This window comes from Microchirus variegatus (assembly GCF_963457635.1).
Source record: "Microchirus variegatus genome assembly, chromosome: 1".
In the NCBI taxonomy this organism is placed as follows: domain Eukaryota; kingdom Metazoa; phylum Chordata; class Actinopteri; order Pleuronectiformes; family Soleidae; genus Microchirus; species Microchirus variegatus.
Window position 1 is genome coordinate 9651947 of NC_139802.1, and position 23285 is coordinate 9675231.

The window sequence follows — 23285 nt, forward strand, 5'->3', positions numbered from 1 at the left end:
CCAGCTGACATACAGCAAAAGGTGGGGTACACCCTCTTAAATATCCCTAAAAAAAATAATTAATGGAATAGATAATTGATGGATTTATTAAGTCTGTGAAAAACACTAAACTCTAAACACTGAAGTAACAACATATCTAATTAAAAATGTTCAAGTTGAATGTTTGTGTGCATCGGTGCCGTTCCTTCCATCATGCACTTTCACTCTGCTGACGTCCACAGTCTGTTCGACGCCAACAAACCAGAAGGCGGCGTGGGAGTCTGAACCCATATACTGTAGCAGGAAGCTGGCTAAAACTCCCATCTAAATGAACCTTTTAGTCGCGGATGAAAGGAAATCCGTGTTGCTGCTGTATGCATGAGGAACCTTCAATCAGGCTAATTACATTCCAGACAGATACAGATGAGAGCAAGACACCTGGATCTATTTCCACCAAGTAATCAAGCAAAACACCGAACGATACATAAAATCATCGACTCGCGAGAATGTGTCTGTTTCAGGCTTGCGATTCGCCATCTGTCCTCGTCTGCGAGTGGCGGAAAAAGAGGACGCACTTGTGGAGTTTCAATTTCAACCAATAAGTGTGGATTCTACCTTTGAGGTAATGTGAACACACATACGTCTTTTCTCAGCAATAAGCATACGTCCACAACGCCGGCACAGAGATGACAAACAACTCCCTTTCCCCCCTGAGTTATTGTGATGGATAATCCATCCAGTTTTAGGCCTATTACCTCAACTGATGGCCCAGCTATTTCCATGACAACAAGTCATTGTATCGCTGTCAAAATCGGTCCAGGCTCTAAGCTAATGGATTATTATCATATGACGGACGATGTTGAGTCATTTTCTCTGCCGTTTGGCTGATCTTCCCTGATAAAATGGTCAGATTGGGGGTTTTGCCAGCAATCCCCCCCACCTCAGCAGGATAATCATTTCCCAGGACTCAGGGACAGGAGGGATTGGACCAAGTCGTTTTTGGATTTCAACGATCAAAGGCTGTTAAATATATCTGACAATCACTACATGATTGCATTACAGCCTGAAGTTTTGACCATTATTATATATTATGCTAAATCAACTTTAATCATTAATCATTTTAATACTTATTACCATACCATATTTGGGACTGGCCCTACCAGTCGCCAAAGTGTGAAAACAGATGACTCACTCATGTTTTTGTGGTCTATTTTTGACAGCTATTAAAGGTGGGGTGGGAGATTATTTGATTCTTTTCTGGAGCAAAAACTTTTTAAACTTTGAAATCATTGAAATCCTTATATTTGGGACTCTGGAGGTCCTATCGGTAGCCAAAGTGTGAAAAAAGATGACTCACTCATGTTTTTGTGGTCCTCTAAGTCTCCCAGAGCTCCGCTTTGTCCTTAAAACAAGTGAGAGTGCTGACGAGGGCAACGGTATCTGAAAACCAGAAGTCCGTGAAAAGTTCTATTCTTGGCTCCACAGTGCAGCACAGAGTTCTACACAAACTTCCAGCCTCAGAGGATTTATCTGTCCAGTGGATACATGTTATATATGACGCCAATGTGCCTGCTAGAGCCTGCAAATGATCACGTTTCCAAATGCTAACTGCTGTTAGCTCCCAGTAGCCTCTGTGGCTGATGTAATTTCCTGTCCCTTAAGTTTTGTTTTATTTATTTATTTATATATTTTTTAAGAGACTCTACTAAACAGAGCGTTCTGAACAGGGCTGTTTTGGCAGGGTGATTGAACTGCTGTGGTGCTTCATCCTTATGGTATTTTGACCAAAGCATGTCACAGACATGTTCATTAGGACACCAGGAAACTATGTTAACTTGGAGAAATAGGGTATAATATGGGACCTTTAAGTGTAAATAACACCTAAACCACTTTTTTCAGGTAAAAACCAGTGCTTATGTGTATCGAGTCATGTTAGTTGTTGATCCAGGTGCAAATCGGCACAGTTTAGTTTAAAGAATATGTCCGAATCATTGAGCTCTGCAGAAGCCTGATAACAAGCTGTTCATCTGAATCATCTGAAGGTGTGTTGGAGCAGGGCAACATCTAAAACATGGATGGCAGCATTGGGAAACACTATTGTTAAAGTACAAATACTTTGTTACTGTACTTAAGTACAAAATGCATGTATCGCTACCTTACTTTATTTGTATTTCTAGCAACTTTTACACCACAACACTTCCTCATTTTGTAATGGTCTTTATTTATATAGCACTTTTTTTAGTCTTGATTTACACTACAGTTTTGCCAATCACACATCTGGCATATTCATTCACACACTGCAACATGGGGTTAAGTGTCTTGCTCAAGGACACACATAGGCCACGTTTATACATAGCAGGGTATTTAGAGAAACTGGAGAAAATATTTCCCTCCCCCTCCGTTTTCAAAAATAACATCGTGCACACGACATTGTTTTCAAAAAAGTTGTCATTTGATCGAGCCGCATAAATACGCCGTCGAGCGCCGCCAAACCTATGGGCGGCAGCGTAGGGAGAAGGATAAAGCCATGCAAGCCAATCAGAATCCTCAGAATCAACAACAACAAATAACAACACATAACCGGCGTTTACAGAAATCTCCACTTTGGCCGGAGTTTTTAAGAAATAATAGTTTTCTGTGATAAAAAACGGGGTTTTCGTGTAAATGAGAGGCCAAACTGCGTGGAAATATCTGCGTATTCCCTTCGCGTAAATGGGGCTAGTAAGGCTACGCCTCACTTTTTCAATACTTTTACTTAAAAGTTAAGTACATTTTATATCAGACTATTATTTTTCATACTTAAGTACAGTAAATGTCTTATACATTAAGACTTTTACTTCAGTATTAAAAAAAAAAAAGTGACTTCAACTTCTACCAAAGTCATTTTCTGGTAAAATACTTTTACTCAAATATCCCTTTTAAAGGTGAAGTAAGTAGTTTATAGTGCCATCTAGAGGAGAGGCTGAAATTTACAACAAAGACCTGCTCCTCTGCTCACCCCCTCCCTTCCCTGAGCGCTACGGTATCCTCAGCTGGTCAAATGTCGTCCTCGTCGTCTTTCTCCATGTCAGCAGATGAGGTTCGTGAGGCGAGGGAGAGGGCGAGCTACCACTGCCGTAGCAGACGAAGCGGAGAGAGAGGAGGCGGGACTTCCTGCTACAAGTAAGGAGACGATTGATTTGTTCTCTCGCGTTTGTCCTTACAGGCTCCGGTAGAAACATGGCGTCTCGCTGCTAACAGTGGCTATGCAGTAGCGGCCCGCGACCATGTTATTTTACATTAGTTTTTGAAACACTACTAAAAATGAAACAAAAACTATTATACAGCGACTAGACAATGCAGGAGCACATAATATGTATAAAAAAAGTGGATTTTGGGTTATATAAACCCATAGATACTACACATTGTCCCTTTAAGTACTTTATACAAGACTGGTTAATCCTAACCAGAGACTCAGAAATCAGTATCTGATTTGGTGGCCATTGAGCAAGGCATTGGGAGAACCCGTTGTTGCAGTAAAGAGGAGGAGTGGCTCTGCTGATGACAACCATACTTGCTTCATTTCCCTGTAACATTTCAAAATCACGATAAAAAAAAAAAAGAAAAAAGAATTGCGCGTGTTATTTAACCAGCCGTGAACCGTGCGCTCGCTAATCATGCACAGGCGTGCGCCAACGTGTCCTCTTTAGTCCGCATATCTTGGCGGAGTAAAAAAACGCTGCATTCCGCCCCACCCCTTTACAAACATCATCATCACCGCTGTACCTAAATCAGGAAGCAACGAGTTACGTGTGTGTGTGTTTGTTTTTTGTCTTCCCTTTCCATTTCATGAACCCAAAAAAAAAGAAAGAAAGAAAGAAAGACGCGGAGATTCCGGTGATTACGGCGGCGGAGAAAAACCTTATACAGGGGAGGGAAAAAAAAGAAAAGAAAAAAGGGCGTTATTGTTTGGTGTTGGTGTTGGTGACGACCACCGTCGACCACTGTTGACAGCGAGAAGACTGACAGTTGGTTCCGTCCAGTGCGAGGCTGAGCTGTGGATGCGTCTGACACAGACCAACCGGAGAAGAAGGGTATGTGTGTCGAGCTGGTAACGTTATAACCACAGTGAGAACAGTGATAATACACATGTGCTGTGTGCAGCTGCTACTTTACTGTGCTCTTTACTGTGTTTGTTTTGGTTCTGTTTTTTTTTTGTTTTTTAGTCCCATCAACGACACGGTATATCCACAGTGGACAGACTTGTTTACAGTGCGTATAACCGCCGCGTTTCGAATACGGAATAATGTCACTGTATGTCCGGAAACAGACTCAAGTCGGTTTAAAAAACACGTAGTGGATGTTGAATTAGGAACAGTACGTGACACCGCTTTTGTCATGTGTTTTGACAGCTCGCCCCCCCCCCACCTCCTCCTCCTCTTCCTCCTCCTCCACCCACACCATCCCCACTACTACAACCGCCACCGTGCTGCACTCCCCCCTCTCTCTCTCTCTCTATGAGCCAATCATAATAAACTTTCCCGGCACTTTAACGCGTCTTTAGCTTATTAGCAACAAACAACACAGTCTTGGTTGTAAAGTCTAAGTTTGTTGACAAACACTAGACTGCTGTCTTTAATTCGGCGTGTGTGTGTGGGAAGCGGGCAAGACTAAAATTGCGGCAACGTTCAGGATTTCATGTGATCGCTATACCGACTGGCTTGCTACCGGAAACGTGTGTTTTGGTTGTCGGAGCGCTGCGGGGAAACGGTGTGTAGTCGCCACTTCCGACATATATATATATATATATAGTGCCACATGTAGTCAGTCATGTTACATGACGCACGGCAACATGCGTCAAAGCGTGTCAACGATTTTAGACTGACTGAAGCAAATCACTGTGACTGTCATATATGTATATAAACGTTTGCTTATTCCAAGCACAGCAGGTTATTTGCATAACACAGCAATCAATCTGAGCTGTGACCACATTATCACACACACACACAGCTGCTGTCATGTGACATTTAAATGGCCGGTGCACTTGGAATTAACCTCACAGGCAGCATAATCTTTGCATTAGACACGTAATGTAATCACCAATTCATCTTTATCACAGCTTGAATGTTACACACATGACTAATCCGTGCATTTTTTCCCCCCCATACATAGCATTGTTGTTTCTCATGACATATGGTATCCATTTATTTTTTTTATTTTTTTTAATCCTCTGGATAAGCTGGGCTCTGATTCCAGGAGATACAACTTCAAAACTAACACCGTAAAGAACTGGAGGAAATTCAGTATAACATCACTGCACCCGTCCTATAGGCGTTGTTAGCGAGAAGAAAACAGCTATTTACCTCTGTTGCTGTTGATGATACTGTGCCACAGATGGCTTTGAGCTTCATTGTTATTGTTGTTACTTTGGTATAAAACGAGATAGGGGCTTCTTGACTTACTACTGCTATGCATGGTCTATAAATAAAGTGCTCTCACATGAGTGGCCGCTTATGTCTGAACAAGACTGCTCGTGTCCACAGGTCAGTGAACACTCTGCAAGGTAACCCCAAATGTTTAATTATGACGTTTCTTTCACGTTTTGCTGAAAAAAACGTTTTATTTCTTCCTTCTGCCAGTTGCACCACGTCACACCGACTCAGTCACAGTCAGACAACACACGATTGCGCTCACGTTTTACTTTGGGGAACAGATTGGAGCTAAACATCTGATGTGATAGATATCTCTATCTTTGATCAAATGGATTTTCTGGGCCCGTCAAGGATTATTTACGAGACAGAGAAAGTTTCGAGCGACGATAGAAATGCTAGAAAGGTGGCAGAAGTCAAAGCCTTCACCTCCACATAGTTCTCTCGGAGAAAGCCGTGTTTGTCAGCGACTACCTGCATTCCTTTGCATTTCGCAGGCTTGGCCTCGGCTCAGCCAAGGAGAGAAAATGCCAAGAGGTTTACTCAGCTGTCACGTGTCTCACTTGGCATTCCTTTGTCTCAATGAACAAGATGGGCTTATGCGGTGTGTTGTTTTGTTTAGCTTCCATATTACCATATTAGACATTTTGTCTTTCCACACACACTGAATATTTGTGTCACTGTACACACATGCACTGCATCCACATGTGCATCTTGCAGGAGATACAGTGTGGTTAGTGAACTTCCGTCCCCGGAGACTCACAGTCACAAACTTCCTCTCTTTTTTTCACTTCCCGTCCTGTCTGAGCCTGTGCTTGGCAGACAGGTTGAGTCACATTACCTGGGTTACAAACACCCCCTGTGCATTAATGCAATAGTTTTGTGGGGGGGTTTCGCCCTAGGCGTGGTTGGTGCTGCCTGTCAGCTCAGGGTGCTGACAGTACTGTATATGCTGTCACTCGTGGTGGATTTGATGGCAGCCTTTTTCTTTTCCCCTCAGCAGATGGTAGAGTTGAATATATTTGGCCTGCAAAATACACAAGATGTGAGATTGTTGCTGGAGCTTGGATTATTAGATCACAAACCCCAGGCGGCAGCGGTTGTGCGTCCCCGCTGAGGAGTTCTGAGCCGAAGGCTATATCACGAGAACACCCCAGGGAGTAACGGGGTGCCCATGCATAACAAAGCATAACAGATAAGTGCTTGAAATAACAAAGCAATTGCTATACACAACATTGGACCCCAGGGAGTATTGTTGTTGTTCAGGATAGTGTCTAATATACCCTTAGAGCCATATGTGCTCTTTAAAGGGAAAGGCTTCTCAAAAATCTAATTGTTTATACACTAATTTATCTTATCCCCCATGATTATTTTACATTAAGAGGGCGTGGATTTTTTATGTTTCTGGCAGACAGCTGGAAACAACAGGCTTCTGTCTGTGTCGGAGCTGCTGCAGTTCAGCCAGACAGTCGCAGCTGACCGATCACTGAGCTGACACCACTCCTCATGTTCAGTCTGTATGTTTATGACTGTCCTCACTTACTGCAAGAATTGGACTGAAACCAGACCGGCATTGTTATCTAGGAGATGCGATTACGATCGTGTGATAATAGCGTGATTAGTGTAAAATGGTGGGCTTTGTTTTTGGTTTAACATTCTGTCAGTGAGTGTTGATGAGAGAGAGAGACTGCCCTCTGGTTGCAGATGTGATGTAACCAGTTGCAAACAAAAACTAGAAAAGCACTCGGAGAGCGCAGACCAACGCCAAGGCAGCTCAACCCCCCCCCACGCATCACGCCCAAAATTGAATCACTTGTTCCTGGTCCCAATTTCATCCAAATCCGTCCGTGACTTTTCGGGTTATGTCGCTAACAGACAGACAAACAAAATCCGGCGGAAACATAAACCTTCTGGCGGAGGTCAAATATTATTTTCCTCAACTAATTGATAAATAGATACTTATAAATGATCGGTAAATAGTGAACAAACAAAATCCAGAAAATGACTACGAGACTAAAAGACTGATTTTGATTTTGGGCCAAATAAGATTTGATTTTGGGTCACAAACGTCCACACAGATCCCAAATCACACTGGTTGCACTTGTAAATTATAATTCCACAAAAGTCACCTTAATGTTCTCATTACACACCCTCACTCAAAGCATGACAGACTTGTCATGCCCGACTGTTGCTGCAAAGCTGTAATTGTTGTTTTGGGAAATTAATTATATGTCAGTAAATGTTTTTTTTGTCAATGAAGTTTTGTTGGCTAAATCCGCATCACATCCTCATCCCTCTGACAGCAAACAGTGGCATAGAAATGGATGATTTGGAAAGACAAATTTGATCATGGGTGTGAGTAGCAATAGTCTGCAATAGTGTTTTTCGTGTCCGTACAAGCTCTGAAAAGTCTTCTGTATCTGATAACCTCTTCTCACCTGGCCTGTTTGAAGAAAAAAGCAGACAGTGCATAGTGGGTTGAGAAGTGACTTTAATTTTGAACGACACTATACCAGGTTGTGTGTGGTGAAGACCAACTTTGAAGCAACGCTACCCATCACGTTGCAAAAGCCCTGAGGCAACAGGACACCTTTGCTCTTATAAATGAGAGAGACAATCCAGTGGGAAATCTGCTGCTCGTATTGCTCCTTGACCTTCGAGTGAGACGTCAAATAAGACAAACAAATGGCCACGCTGTCAGTGCAGTCTGTGGAGACACGGAGAAGACAACCTTTCCTGCTCCTCCCATGCTGTGGAACTCAAAAGAGCCATGGCACTACAGTGGTTCACAGCAGGTGATGGGGAGGCATAAAGGACAAGCCCTCGAGCAAAATCCCACGAGAGAACACTGGATCTCACATGTTTTTTTTTTGTTTTTTTTATTAGAAAATCAGTTGTGGAGCTGATCAAGCTGCAGAGTACATGTTAACTGGAGAAAAGCTAAGGCCTTTCTCCAACAGCTCCTGCAGGAACAACAACGCTGCACCATAAAACACTGACATGGAAGAACATTTGTTACCTGACACCAGAGGAAGTGGTACTGCCTATTTCCCTTTAAGGTCCAGATAGTAATAGTCAGTGATATTCAATGTTGGGAGTGCAGATTGTAACAAACAGAGGACTCATCCGCTCATCCCTCCCTTTCCCGAGTGTGTCAAGAAACTACAGTGGCCTTTGCATTTCAGAAAGGATGTTGTTCTTCTTTGTTTGCTTTGGAAACTTTCGCTTCAAAATACGAAACCCAGACTTTGGCTGGTTTGTCCGCTTAGGCCGCCGTGGCATCGCAAGATGGTGGCCCTTGACCAAAGTACCTATAAAAGGCTCGTACCAGTACTAAACCAAACAATGTTTTAATTGAATGCACTTATATATAAACATACTTGTGAGCAGTATATTCAGTTTCTTCCAACAAACCCTCCTTAAGATCATACACTGTACCTTTAAATGTTCCAGGCAGCACTGTAACTGCAGCTAAAGAGAAACTAGCTGACACGAGTAATACTGTAAGCTTGTAAGCGTGAGAAGTGCAGATTGACCCACCAGCTGAGGCTGTTTTCACCAAACACCAACAAGAAGTTGTCTTCACTTAGTGGATAAATGGACAACATATTAAAAATGTATTCAGGTTTGGGTAGACTGTCTTAGTTGTCTACAACAACCCCCTGGACACAACGATAAAGCTATTTTATTACACGTCAAGGAGTACAAACTTAAAGGATTAACTGTGTTGGGATTAGTTTGGATTTGACCACAAAAACCAGAGGGTATTCTGAACTTCAGAGTTCAGTCAGTTTTCTTGCATTCAGTCAGAAAAAGTGTACTGAAATAAGTGTATCAACTCTTCTCATGTTCCCCTGCAGTATCACCTAGATCTCTGGTACGGGGTAACATTTGCAGTGTTACAACAGGCTTTGAACTCATGGCGCCTGTACCACATATTTCACTTTTACCTCCAAACATGACTCTGACTGAAGAAAAGAGGAGAGGGACAAGATTAAAACCGGCCTGGTTGGATGCCAGGCTTCCTAAAGTGAGAATTCATTGCTGTACAAGCAGTTGCCCTCTCTCGGCCGCTGACCTTTGACCTCAAATCTCTTGTTAAGTGTAGAGCACTTGCACACATTGAGCGATCTCTACCTCTCATCTCATCTCATCACTCTCTCACTTGTGCAACACCCCTCCATGCACAGAAATTCAAAACTAATTTCTAAATTGAGAGCGGAGTCGGGTGATATGTTGTTCAGTAAAGTCTGCCAGCACACACACACACACACACACACACACACACACACACACACACACACACAGTTGACTGGACCCATTCAATTGCTGCTTTTGCTGGTAAAATAAGTGTCAAAATGTTACAAAAACATAATTAAAAAGAAAAAAATCTGAAGTCTCTTATCAAATCTAACATGTTGGCAGAGGTTATAGAGTGTATCGTCTGTGTACACCGGTATGGGCAGCATGTGTGTGCGAGTGAATCATAGGTTTGTGTGTGAAAACTGAACGGGCGTAAAATTGAGTTAATGGTTAAATAGAAACGGCTGCTCAGCGTGTGTGTGTGTGTGTGTGTGTGTGTGTGTGTGTGTGCGTGTGTGTGTGTGTGTGTGTGTGTGTGTGTGTGTGTACGCATACCTTTTTGTGTACACCTACTCCAGAGGATAGTGGTATTATCTGTTTGTCCCCGCAGAGTGATTCAGTGGAACGAGGAGAGCGATGTGACATAGAGATAGCGCAGAGATGTTACTGCTCCAACAGATTAACTCATACTGTGTATAATATTTATCTGATACGACATTATAATAACTACGTTTTTCTTATCGCACGGTAATGTAATGTAATTGGCGATGTGAAAATATCTTTGACAAGAAAACGTTTGTTATAAAATGAACGGTCGGGATGATAACACTGTATGATACTGATTCATATCTTTTTCAGGGTTTATTTTTATTTTACATTGTCGCAGATAAAGGTCACTGTTGTCAGAAAATACTTCGAATTTATCATAGGAAAATTGCATTTATTCTACATTCAACAATGCCATTGTATTTCTCCTCACAAAACTATGGGCTGAGGACGTGGCAGATTCAAGTCATCTGTATTTTATATGCATGTCAAATTATATGTAGCTAATTTTAATGAATGAATGAATTAATTCATTAAAATAATTAGTTAATGATCAATCTGAGCACAGGCATGCCGACAGACTGAATAAACTCTCGTCAACAGACATAAACTGACCTCAAATCAGTGTCGGAGCATGCAACTGATAGGTATTCTGCCCATGTGAACTGCAGGGGGTCCATATACAGACCATTCATGTCGTACTTTATGGGACTGTTATGGCCCATGGCAGCTGTCTTCCACATTACTCTTTAACTTGCAATGACTTCCTCAAACTGAGCTGAACCACACACAAGTTACTTCTGCATAAACGTTTGTAACATGTGGGAGTGGGGGGCGGGGGTGATTTATTCACATAATAGAATATATTCTAAACTTTCCGCCCTAAATATTACCGCATAGATGCCGCACTAGGTACTTGTCTAAATCATCATACACATTCAAAGCTGTAATAAACATCAGTTGTAAAGGTCCCATATTATGCAAAATCAACTTTTTAATCATTTAAATCCTTATATTTGGGACTATGGAATCGCCAAAGTGTGAAAAAAAGATGACTCACTCATGTTTTTGTGGTCCTCCACATGTCATTTCCTGTCCCTTAAGTTTCGTTTTACTTTTTTTTAAAGATGGACCTAAACAGATACTACTAAACAGAGTGTTCTGAACAGGGCTGTTTTGGCAGGGTGATTGAACTGCTGTGGTGCTTCATCCTTATGGTATTTTGACCAAAGCATGTCACAGACATGTTCATTAGGACACCAGAGAACTAGTTTAACTTGGAGAAATGGTATAATATGGGACCTTTAAGGACAAGTTTGACATTTTCTGAGTAATTCTACAGAAATAGACGAGGAGATTGACATCATCACCGGCCGAAACTTTTTTTTTGATGTTGTTTACATGTTTTGTAGTAGTAATGTTTGGTTACAGTTTGTGCTGGAGTCATTTTCATCAACTAACAGTTCATCCATCCACCTCCCACAAATTATTGTCATATTTGACTTGACTGATTCCCTCAACTTTGGCTGAAGGCTTAATCAGGAACAAAACACTCATGTCATTCAAAATTGATTGGTTTGGTTGAACGGTTTGTTTTCAATAGGCTCCATAATCATACTCTATTAACTGTATTAGGAAAGCAGGACCTTGTCAATGAACTCTGTGCATGATTCAACTGTTAAGAGTCCAAACATAATATTCACAAACCTCACTAATGAAGTCTAAAGCCTCGTCATTTACGAATCAGTCAAATGTTGCATGTTCCCATGCCCTTTGTATGATGGATTTACAGGTTGATAAAGAAGTGCTTTACACGACCAAACACCATGACGCTGACCTGTATTTGAACCTCATAACGACAACCATAAATATGGTGACTGACTGGTCAACAGCAAGTATCTTTAGATTAATGGTCATATGATGCAACTCGGTGACATTCAGTGATCTCTGCCCAAGCAGAACCTCAGGAAACAGAAACCCTCTAAAGCCACAAAAACAACAGAATCTTACCACCGTGAAGTTCATATTCCCGATGGATTCGTCCTCTGTTTTCTCTGAGCCTTTGTGGGAAAAATTGAATGTTTGCACACGTCGTGTGAGAAGATATTGAAGTACTGTCATGATGCACAGAGCCGTGGCACATTGTTTACTCAGCTCTTCACATCCGTCTTTTTTTTTTTTTTTTTTTTTTCATACTCGCTCACTCGCTTCACAAACAAAAAGCATCGCTGTCGGTCAACAAATCAAACCTGCATTGTGGTACATGTTATTGTTTTCATATCTCATTGTCCCTAAGAGTTTTTTATCGTTGCGGATGATGTAGAATAATCCGTTCTCTCTCTCTTTTTTCCTTAGGATTATAAAGCGACCTGACGTCGGACCTGACAACAAGATTTATGCAGCAGCAAGGTAATATCCCTGTTATCTTCACACGCCTACAGCCAGTAAAAGAAGTAGCGGTGCCATGTCAGATGTAAAAAATAAAATGTTGATAAAGCATGTTACCTGAACCACATTTGTAGCAGACAGCCAAGAAACTCTTCTCTCTTCCTTGCAGCTATCCCATATCTTTTTTTTTTTTTATTATGTAGTGTCGAAAGGATCATTTATCCTCTTTTGATCATCTCTGTTAAATCGTTGCAGGTGTGAACGCTGATCCATGAAATCCCACAGAAGAGAAAATAGGCCTAAAGTAATCCAGTATGTGATGCAAACACATGATATATGGTGGGAAATGTGTTTAAATGTCAACATCCAGTTCATCCATTTTTTTTTTCTCAAGCAAATGAACCTCATTTCTTCTCCTGGCTGAAGCCAGTGTAGAAACATTAGCAGCTCAGGAGGATGTGCGGATTTGAAATAGGGTTAGGTAATGGAGGGCTCAGACAGATATAATTGCTCGTATGTGCCGCAAACTCTACGTTGAGTGCTAATGGATTCTCTCAGGTGCTGGCCTACATGTAGCCATCCCATAATATGAGCCGTTTCCATTCTAATGATCTATTTAAAAAGCAAACAGAGAATGTTTCAGGAGATGTACAGAATCATGTATGTCAGCCCGCACGGGTTAAACGGAAAGCAGCGAAGACTGTGACGTTCTTTTCTGTCACCGGGCTTTTTTTTTTTTTTTTGTTCCACACCTGCTCGTGTTGTTTTAAATTACAGGACAATAATGTGAGGACACAATGAAATCCAGGTTAATGTTATGGTTAAGAGTGCTGCTTGTAATTGCAGCGTTGGATCACACACACTTAAACACGCCTCTGTCTCTCTCTCACACACACACACATATATGCAACCATGTTTTCTCACAAGCCCTTACAGGATTTCAGCGTTGATTCTCTAACATTTGAGATTTAAACTGCCTGCGAGGCGTCATGTCCAAAATACATTGCAGCCTTTGATGATTATTTATTTTTGCACTGAACTGGATGCGCAGTCAGCCACGTTATTATTGTTCAGTTTAATTTTGTACTTGCTTGTTTGTGGTGTCTGTAAACTGCTTCGGTTTTCCCAACCAATATATCTCAGTGCAACCATAAACCCATTGTAACTATTATGTTTGGCGATTGTTGACTGACCTCTAAAAGTTGACGAGTTATAAATCTCGGATAGCTGCGTCATGCCGAGGAACAGTTGGGCTTTTCAGTATTTCTCAAATTGCTGAACTTCTGGGATTTTCATGCACAGCAGAGCTTTAGAGTTTGGATGAGCAACAACAACAACAACAACGAAAAAAACAAAAAAACAGCCACTCTGTGGACAGAGATGTCTTGTTGATGTGAGAGGAGGCTGTGCTGCACTAACACATAATCACTTGAGCGTCTCAGAAAGCACAACATATCCAACCTTGAGCTCCAGCTGCGAACAGAGACTATATATACTCGGTAGGATAAAAAAAATATTTGAATCAAAGAATTGATTTGTGCACATAATACACACACATTTTTCGTTTCTTCAAATACACTTGAAAACATGATCACGCACTTGGTTTGGAAACACCACTGCACTGGTGTTCAACCGTTAACCAGACGTGTGCCTATAAAGACGAGAGAACACACAAACCTGATCGTTTTCTGTCCTAGAGCAACAGAAATGTGATCGTGTAATGATCTTAGTCTCAGTTAGTCTCATCTTGTTTGCAGATTGCAGTCAACAAGGGGAAATTTGTCCGGCATTGATGTATGCTGATAAACTGGTGCGTCACTACACAGAAACACATTTCAATCACTGACACTTGAGCGAAAAGGCACAATAATTTGTGGCTTTTAGCAGTGACGACACCCAGATAAACACTCTAATTTTCAGCACCGGAGGCACAATCAGTCTTCTATAAAGCACCTAAAAGGGATACTTGAGTAAAAGTACAGGAAAATGACTTTGGTAGAAGTTGAAGTCACTTTTTTTTATGAAGTAAAAGTCTTAAAGTATATGACATTTACGGTACTCAGAGTATCAAAAGTTATTTTCTGATATAAAATGTACTTAAGTTTTTGAAGTAAAAGTATTTAAAGGACTCATACCCTACTTCTCAAAGTTAAACTAGTTCCCTGGTGTCCTAATGAACATGTCTGTGACATGATTTGGTCAAAATACCATAAGGATGAAGCACCACAGCAGTTCAATCACCCTGCCAAAACAGCCCTGTTCAGAACACTCTGTTTAGTAGTATTTGTTTAAAGAAAAAGGAAAATGAAACTTAAGGGACAGGAAATGACATCAGCCACAGAGGCTACTGGGAGCTAACAGCAGTTAGCATTTGGAAAAAGTGATCATTTGCAGGCTCTAGCAGGCACATTGCCGTCATATATAACATGTATCCACTGGACAGATAAATCCTCTGAGGCTGGAAATTTGTGTAGGACTCTGTGCTGCACTGTGGAGCCAAGAATAGAACTTTTCATGGACTTCGCAGGCTTCCGGTTTTCGGATGCCGTTGCCCTCACCAGCACTCTCTCGTGTTTTATGGACAAAGCCGAGCTCAACGAGACAACAATTCCAGGAATGTATTTCTTGTGTCGTCTCAGTGAGCACGGAAGTCAACATCGTATGTTTTATCTCCTGTACTTAGACTGAGGAGGACCACAAAAACATGAGTGAGTCATCCTTTTTCACACTTTGCCGACTGATAGGGCCTCCAGAGTCCCAAATACAAGGATTTAAATGATTTAAAAGTTGAGCTTTGCATAATATGGGCCCTGTAAAAAGTGAGGAGTTAGAATCGAACCATGGAGTGAGTTGTCTTTCAACTGGAAGGTTGTTGATTCGATTCCTTTCTGTGCTAGTGTATCCTTGAGCAGGACACTTAACCCCCCCCCATGTTGCAGCGTGTGAACATGACAGAACTATAGTGTAAAGCAGCTCATCAAGACGAGAAAAGCTTTATATAAATACAGACCATCACCGACTCTTCTTTTTCTGATTTTATTTGGTCGTAATGAGTAACAAAGATAGTTGGAGGAAATGTAGTGGAGTAAAAGTTGCTTGAAATGCAAACAACAAAGTAGTTGTACTATATCATAGGCAGTAAAGATGACATGAATATCTGAAGAACAAATAAAACAAACCTGAAATTGTCGTGTTGATAAAGTATTGTGATGCCATACATTCCTAAAAACAACCTTGGTTGATATGAATCATCAGTTACATGATGATTTCCCTCTTTTTTTTTAAATCTTTAATGGCATTGTGTTTAGTGAGGCGTTGACACATCGTGTTGTAATGAGACAGATTTTCATAAACTCAGTCTTGTTTAAAGAGATTCATGAGCGTTCCAGGTTCCTGGGAGATTTTCTAAATTGCTCGAGATGCTTTTAGTGTTGTTGTTGTTGTTGTTTTATTTTTATTTCAAACCCTGCTCCTGCGGGGGTGCACAGATCTGTTTACGCTAAGCCGCGTTGTTGTGATGCAGAATGTTCCACTTTTTCAAGCTCCTCTCATTTTAATTACATTCATATCGCCCTGAGATGCCAATGCATAGTTTGGAAAAACCCGCGCGCTCCCCTGTGCTCACTGTTGAGAGGGCAATGGTTGTAATGATGCCACTCTGTGTTTTAATCTATATTCACTGAGTGCACTGTGGGCACGGCGTGATATTTAATTAACCTGACGACCCTTCCGTGACGTGACATGTTTGTACGTGAACGTAGAGTCATTTTACAATCACATTATTTATTTATTTCAAGACTGTATTAGCATATCTTTTGGAATCTTTTGGAGAATTAACCTGTGCTTAAGTGAAGGGAGAGGCTTTGGCCCCGTTCCATATCTCGCCCTTAAAATTTCCACTTTGTTTGGAGTGCCCTCAACCGTAAATTCCCCCTCGTTGAGGGAAGTGGCCTCCCTATGGAATTGGTACGCCACTATATGCAAATTAGCGTAGTGAACGTAACGAACGTGCTAACCTACGTCACATGTTGACAATTCCACGCTGTTTTTTCTCCGTCCTCCGTAAAAATGCTGAAATCTGACAAGTCCAGGGTATTCGTGTTCAAGTGAACGCCGGTACACACATCCAAAACACTGACAAAACTACCCAGATGTAGCAGAGCTAGCTAGCAAGCGCTACATGATGGGCATACTCGGCAAATAGCCGCTTGCTAGCTAATTAGCTAGCTGCTTTTTGTAAGTCAGTTATTTTCTGACACTAGTGTTCAAAGCTCAACGGTCCTCTGGATGTATATCAAACCAACATATTCCAACACAAATTTCTACATTGTAACGTGCTTATATGCGAAAATATATAACAACAAAAAATTGTTCCTCTGAAGATGTGGCCGCCATCTTTGTTGGAAAAAATCAGCGGGCTCGCTGAATTCACAATGCATCATGGGTAATCTCATCTTCCACTTCATTATAAGCCCGCATCAGAGCTCACTACATTTTGAGGGTTGATTATAAGGGCAAAATCACACTCCCCCTTGCTGGTTAGGGCACAAATTTAGGTTTTGGGAAGGTATTGTGACGGGGCCTAAGTTTGTATAAAAGCCAGATAATAATTTGTGCTGCACACTTTGATTGATAAACATTATTTCCAACAACATTGTTGTCTTTTACAATTCCCTGCCGTCCTGTCTGATGGTCCAATCATGTTAGAATGTGTGAGATTTTTGTAAACAGACCACCATGTAGTTTAAAAACCCTACAGAGAGGGAGACAAGCCTTATATTTAAAGGGGGGAAAAAAACATTCTGCAGTTGTGGTTTCATAAAGTCCAGTGCTTGCATGTGAATTACTATTTCATACATGTTTTTCCCACTTGCATTTACTATCTAAATAAATCAAATCCTGAATTAATTGCATTGTAAAACGTGTGGTTTGGATGGTTTTTCTGTTGTTTGTGAGCTCTGAGCTCATACACCTGAGACCTCTCCTTACTTGGCAGACGCCTCTCACATTTGCGAGCCTTCCCTCCTCTCTACGCTTTATCCTTTTAGGGTAGTGTACTTTTCAGGACTTGTTGCTGCTGCCGCTGCTGCTTCGAGTATAAGCCTAAGTGTTTCTCGGGACTGGATCTCACACTTAAGGTGCTTCTGCACCTGCTAGTTTTGTTTCAGCACAGCTGAAATCTGGCGCGTCGGCTGATTTCGTTCAATTTGTTTTTAACCGGTGTGGATTGTGGCGAAGGGTCAGCGTAAGAGAGTCGGTCAGCTTTTAAGAGGGTGCACTTTGTGGTGTGAAAGCACAGCAGCACGTCAGAGACCGGTCTACTTTTGTGATTTTAGTTTAAATTCTTTGGATGAAAAATAAAAAAATGACTGCATCTATACGAAGATTGTAAACTGAAAGATTCAAGTTTCAAGAGATTGTATTAGGGATGGGACGCTAGTCCAATACACTCATTTTAGACCATTTACGAACTATGAAGCTGTTACGAATCATTGTTCTGAGTCATTTCAAAGACATAATTCTCCGAATGTGTAACAAGTATTGTTCTCCCAAAAAGATGGAATACACAGCCCAAACATGAATCGGCTAAAATGGCTTTTGCTTTGATTTTTATTTACATTTTTACAGCATAGAGAAGCATGCAACATATCGGAGGAGGAGTTTTGGATTATATTGGATTTTACATTTTCACCTGTCTGATATCTGATCCAGTGATTTTGATTCCCATCCCTAGATTTAATTTACCATTAGTTTGTGCACAGTTATAGCATGAGTGCCTAGACATTTTTGTGCAGGCCTTAATAATTAGAAAAGAATGGAAACATGGTGTTTTTATACATCCTTTTCTCAAATGACATGCCAATATATAAGTGTAAAAAGAGTGGTAATAAACAAAATAAATAATAACGAAACAAATAACACTTTAAAACCAACACATAATAAAAATACAATGAAATACTATAAAACACAATAAAGTCACCTGATATGCACTCACTGCAGCATGAATACAGATCTACTGCATATTTTACTGTTGCATCGCTTTCGATTTAAACCCCGATTTAAGGACACACACTCACACATTACACTCACAGTGTAATTATAGCATCTAACTTCGTGTCACACCAATGAATCAACACATTTTTGAGTTGAGGCGGCCAACAGAACAAATCTGCTATATAAATATTCTCAACAGATGGCATTCTTCTACATTGTGGCACGTTATCCTTTAGTACATTCGCGTTGAGAATCACATGCACCAGCGTTTGTCACTTTTTGTCTGATGTTACACTCTCTCACACCGACTAGAGATAGCCTCTCATGCTTTAGATAAGGAGGATGCGATCCTCACATCATATGCTCTTTCCAGTCTTCTGTGGTGTAACCGTAGACTCTTTTTCTTGCAGCCTCCAACAGCAGCATGGGCCAACACCTAGGAAAGAGGGAGTCCCCTGCGGACAGCAAGGTAAGGAGTCGTCACCGTACAGCGGGTCGCCATTTTAATGTCATACTCTGTGCACACGGAGTAAGAACAACAGTGTGAAATGTGTGTGGATGCATTTTCTAGGGAAAGAAGCATGTGTTGGAAGATATTCTTGTAACCTTATCAATGTCAACACCGGCCTTTATCAGCAGGACTTTGGCCTGTGTTTCAGACGAGCTTAGGCTTATTCATTCACACCTATTTTTTTTATTTATTTTTTTTTTACCTTCACTGAGATTTCATTCAGGCACTTTGCAGTGTGCATGTGTTGTATCTCGAAAAAGTCAGGTTATGCAACCTAAACTTGCACTAAGGTGAAAAATACTTCACCTTAAAATCACCTAAAAATCTTGCTGTCCATTATTTGTTGCAGCAAAAGTAAAAAATAAAGTCTAATCCTCTTAAATAAAGGATTTTATTTGTATGGCGAAAAAATACCACTTAGTGACATTTGTTATATAGTCAGCGTGCACCCTGCATTTTAACATTACCCTGCTGTAAGAATCAGCATCTCCCTCTTAATCGAGCCACGTTGTCATGGCAGCATCTGATGCACGGCGAGTTTCCCATGGCTCTTGTGCGTCGTCCTATGGTAACCCTGGGAATCCACAAACCTTGCTGCGACAAAGCTCCGAGACGGCACCCATTCAAACTGGAGAGAGTAAATACTGTCTGTGATTGTGTCCTTCGTGTCACATTCAACCATTACCTGTAGCCCCCGTGATTGCCAGGGTTAGAGAAAGCTCAGCTGCCTGTCTCTGATAAATGACTGTCCATGTACCTTAAACAATGTCATTTTTTACCCATTTATTTAAGACCTTTTTTTTTCTTTTTTTTCCTGTTTGAGTTGGATTAACATCTCAAACAGAGAGATCGTGCACTGTTTAAAGACGGATTGTGTTTGCTCTAGTTGTAGGAGTTTCCCCTTTCAGTTAGTATTAGAACAAGACCAGATATTGCATAAGAGCGGCAAACATATCAGGGTAGATAGAACAGAGAGTTTTCACACTAAAACTGAGCAGAAATTAACCCTTTATAGCAGTTCTATGATATAATCAGAAAGGTGGGAATTTGAAAGTCTAGCTCCCCCTTTTTTTCTGGTAATGAAAAACAAGGTTCTTTTATGTCCTGGAGCTACTTGACAAAAAAAAAAAAATCTGCCTCTTAGGGTGCTGTAATTAAATAGAGCAAATATGTTTGAGAGATTTTTTGACACATCTTTGTGCAGCATGAGAGCAGAAATTACAGGCCAGGCGGATGCTGCTCCTTTTGTGCTGAGAGCGGAGGACGATCGTGCTTAAACTGGGACAGTAATGTAATTTAATGACATCATGTAATTAACCCCCAGCTCTGTTGGGTTTATTTTTGTCGCGGCTTTTCACGGTGGATATAATGAGTTTGGTCTATTGTGGCTGAGGCTGCAATCACATTTGCAGAGGACGCGGGGTTGTTGTGAACAGTCCTAACCCCAAGCAAGGGAGCAAGCAGAGAGAGACAGAAAAGGAACAAATGTCAGCATGTTTACCTGCAGTCAGTCTGATTTCTTTTCTTTTCTTTTTTTTGGTCTCCTACTACCTGGCTAGTGCCTGTAACGGGCAGAGTGTAATGTTGGCGTGCTGGGGAAGAAGGCAGTCCCCTCCAGCAGGGAGGCTGATGGCTCAGCCTACAGAAAATCTGTTCCCTTTGTCTGAAAAGCACACTCTGGAGGAAGAAGAGCAGGAGCCAGAGAGGTGGATGGGGTTGATGGTGGTTAATGTTTGAGGTGTGAACAGGAGAGAGGTGTTCGACCATCGATCTATGTTGATCTAAAGCAGTCCTATTCATCAGTTACATTGTAAGTTTACTGGGTTTTTTTTTTTTTTTCCCCAGTCTTTTCGTCTTTCTTTTTTTGTCTTGATTTTTTCGTGACATCAAAGTCAATTTAAAGCTGTAGCAATACAGCTAGTTGCCATAGTGACAGGCAGGGATAGAGCATGACACAGTGAGGTGTGGGATGTGTTTCGGGGATGATACACGATCTTGGTCCCAATCTCTTTTTATACCAGGAGGGATGAAGTGTACTTGTACACTTCAACAGAGACTCAGACATAATGTTGACAAAGTGTTTGCACCACATATTTTTTATTTCCTTAAATTGCACTTGGAAATGTGTTCTATATCACAGCTACAGAGGTGCTTCCACATTCATTATTTCTCTGTAACTGTGAATGCACACCCTTCGATTTTAGAATAACTAGAACTTCTAATTGATTTAAATCCAGGACTAAAATGATAAACAACAGTATTGGGGTCAAATAATAGCAATAACAACAACAACAACAACATCTTTGGATGGTGGCAGCTCGTCAACTCTGAATTACAGACAGTGTGGCATGAATTGCTGTTTGCTCAGCTCTTGTCAGATTTACCCGCCACTGTGTGCAACGCCCACAAATTCTGCAATAAATAATCTGAAGGGAGATCACTAAATCTGTCAGTCATGCTTCTGTCACCGTGGCTATTTTTGCTTGGCTGCTAATAACAGAGAAAATCAACAAATGACGCATCATCTTTCAAAAAAATAAAAAACTTTTCCGACACAACATGCAGCACTGATGCCTCACGCTGCACATAACTGGTACCTCAAAGACCGCACAACACTTCTGTGACTATTTCAGATATGAACATGTTGTATGGAGGCCTAAGAGTCATAATGCTTACCTTTTGTGTCAAGAGGTGCCATTTTCCACTTCTACTGAAGAATCAGAGATAAACCATCACAGTGAAAGACAGAAATACCAACCTTTTCAGTGGCAATCACATTAAAACCACAGTGCGCTGCAGTCAGTGACATACTGCAGTCGTGGGGGCAAGGGCATAGAGAAACAGTCACTTTTCCTCCACAATTTGAAAAAGTGACTCTGCCTGGCTCTTGCCTCGTGATTGCTATTGCTATAACTACACTCTCCAATGCTCCTTGTAGGCGCATGTGTCAGCTGGAGCACAGGTGACATTTCCAAATTGTGTCACAAGTCATTTTTATCCACAGAAGTTAGAATTATATGGTAATTAGATCATATGCAATTCACACAGGTAAAAAATTGGTATTAAAAACTTGTAAAGTTATTGAGTTATGTTTTTATATTGAGGTTGCTTTTAGTATCTATGATTCATGGTTGATTAATTAATGAAATCCCAATTATTTCAGACCAGTATATGCTTCTCAAAGCTGGGATCACATGTAGACTTTAATTTGGATCATCACATATTAAAAAGATGATTATCACTGAATATGTTTTACTTTTCTGGTCCAGACTTATCCATTTAACAAAACCACATGGGCCTCCGTTTTTGGCCAACGTCGTCAGAACTCCTTGGCATTAATTCTACAAATCTTTTGAACTCTACTGAAGAAATCGGCACCGTTCTTCGAAAAGATATTTATTCATTTGGTGTCTCTGTGAGAGCTGTATCTAACATGCTCTTACAGAATCTAATACCTGGTTATAATTTAATACAGAGCTGTAGTCTGGATTTTGATAGCAGAAAGGAATGGCTTGAACACAGCAAGGACATTTGAGTTGTTTGGCCTTGGAAGAAATACTTCCAAGATTAGAGGCTAGAACAAACGATACACTGTTAAATCATTTTATTAGATTTAACACCTAAAACTGGGAGGGGTGAACGATCTGCACTGTTGAACTTAACAAGTCTCAGAGGTTAAATACCTGATTCTTCCTACTCGTTAGTCAGAACAGAAGAAGCCTCTCGGATGAGAGGTGAAACGTCTTCGACTCAAATCAAGCAAGTCCAGTCACCCGCGGCCAACGAGTGAAGAAAAATGTTCCTTAATCAAACTCTGTTTTAGTTTTTCAGGTAAAATTAAGTTTGAAACTTTGTTAGATGAAGGCACGAGTCTCCAGTTGAGGGAGCTTGAGGTTCAGTTTGTAGCCCTCCAGCTTTCACAATATGTTGTATCCAATTAAAAACTTGTTCTGCCTCTGCTGTTCCTCTGTGTCAGGAGACGAAGTCACAGCTGAATTGTAACTTATCTTCTCTACATATGTCGAGTCTTCACCATTTTGAATTTGCTGGCCTTGCTGTCGCCCGGTCCAGTTATCCATATTTATACACATACAGAGAAGCTGAGCTTCCCCGGAAGTGATGTTTTGCCATATTCTAAAACCTGATCATGTGTGCTGTCTCATGGAGATCAATTGAAGCTGATCGCGTCAGACGATCTGTGATAAACAGCTGATTCTGAATGAACTAGAACAGGGGTGTCAAACATACGGCCCGTGGGCCAGAACCTGCCCGCCAGAGGGTCTGATCCGGCCCGCAGGATAAGTTTGTTGTTGAAATACTATACTAAACTACCTGTGTGATGTGTAAATGGTACATTTAGGGATAATATTATTGAA

At 41.1% G+C, this 23285-nt stretch overlaps 1 protein-coding gene across 4 annotated transcripts in view; it reads left to right on the forward strand.

The window, feature by feature from the left end:
* Nucleotides 1–3839: 3839 nt before the first annotated feature.
* The window catches only part of LOC310933688 (myelin basic protein-like), a gene marked incomplete at its 3' end in the record, with an annotated part of 57885 nt that continues 38439 nt past the window's right edge, over nt 3840–23285 (forward strand). Inside the window, exons 1-4 of one of the 4 annotated variants that reach the window (XM_083897233.1) lie at nt 4648–4728; nt 12240–12275; nt 12372–12425; nt 18809–18867. In XM_083897233.1, coding sequence (XP_083753359.1) covers nt 12413–12425; nt 18809–18867 — 72 coding nt within the window. In that variant the 5' untranslated portion in view covers nt 4648–4728; nt 12240–12275; nt 12372–12412. Of the gene's footprint in view, nt 4053–4600; nt 4729–12239; nt 12276–12371; nt 12426–18808; nt 18868–23285 lie in introns of those variants that run through there. The other 3 variants (XM_083897231.1, XM_083897232.1, XM_083897234.1) reach the window with 3 other exon arrangements.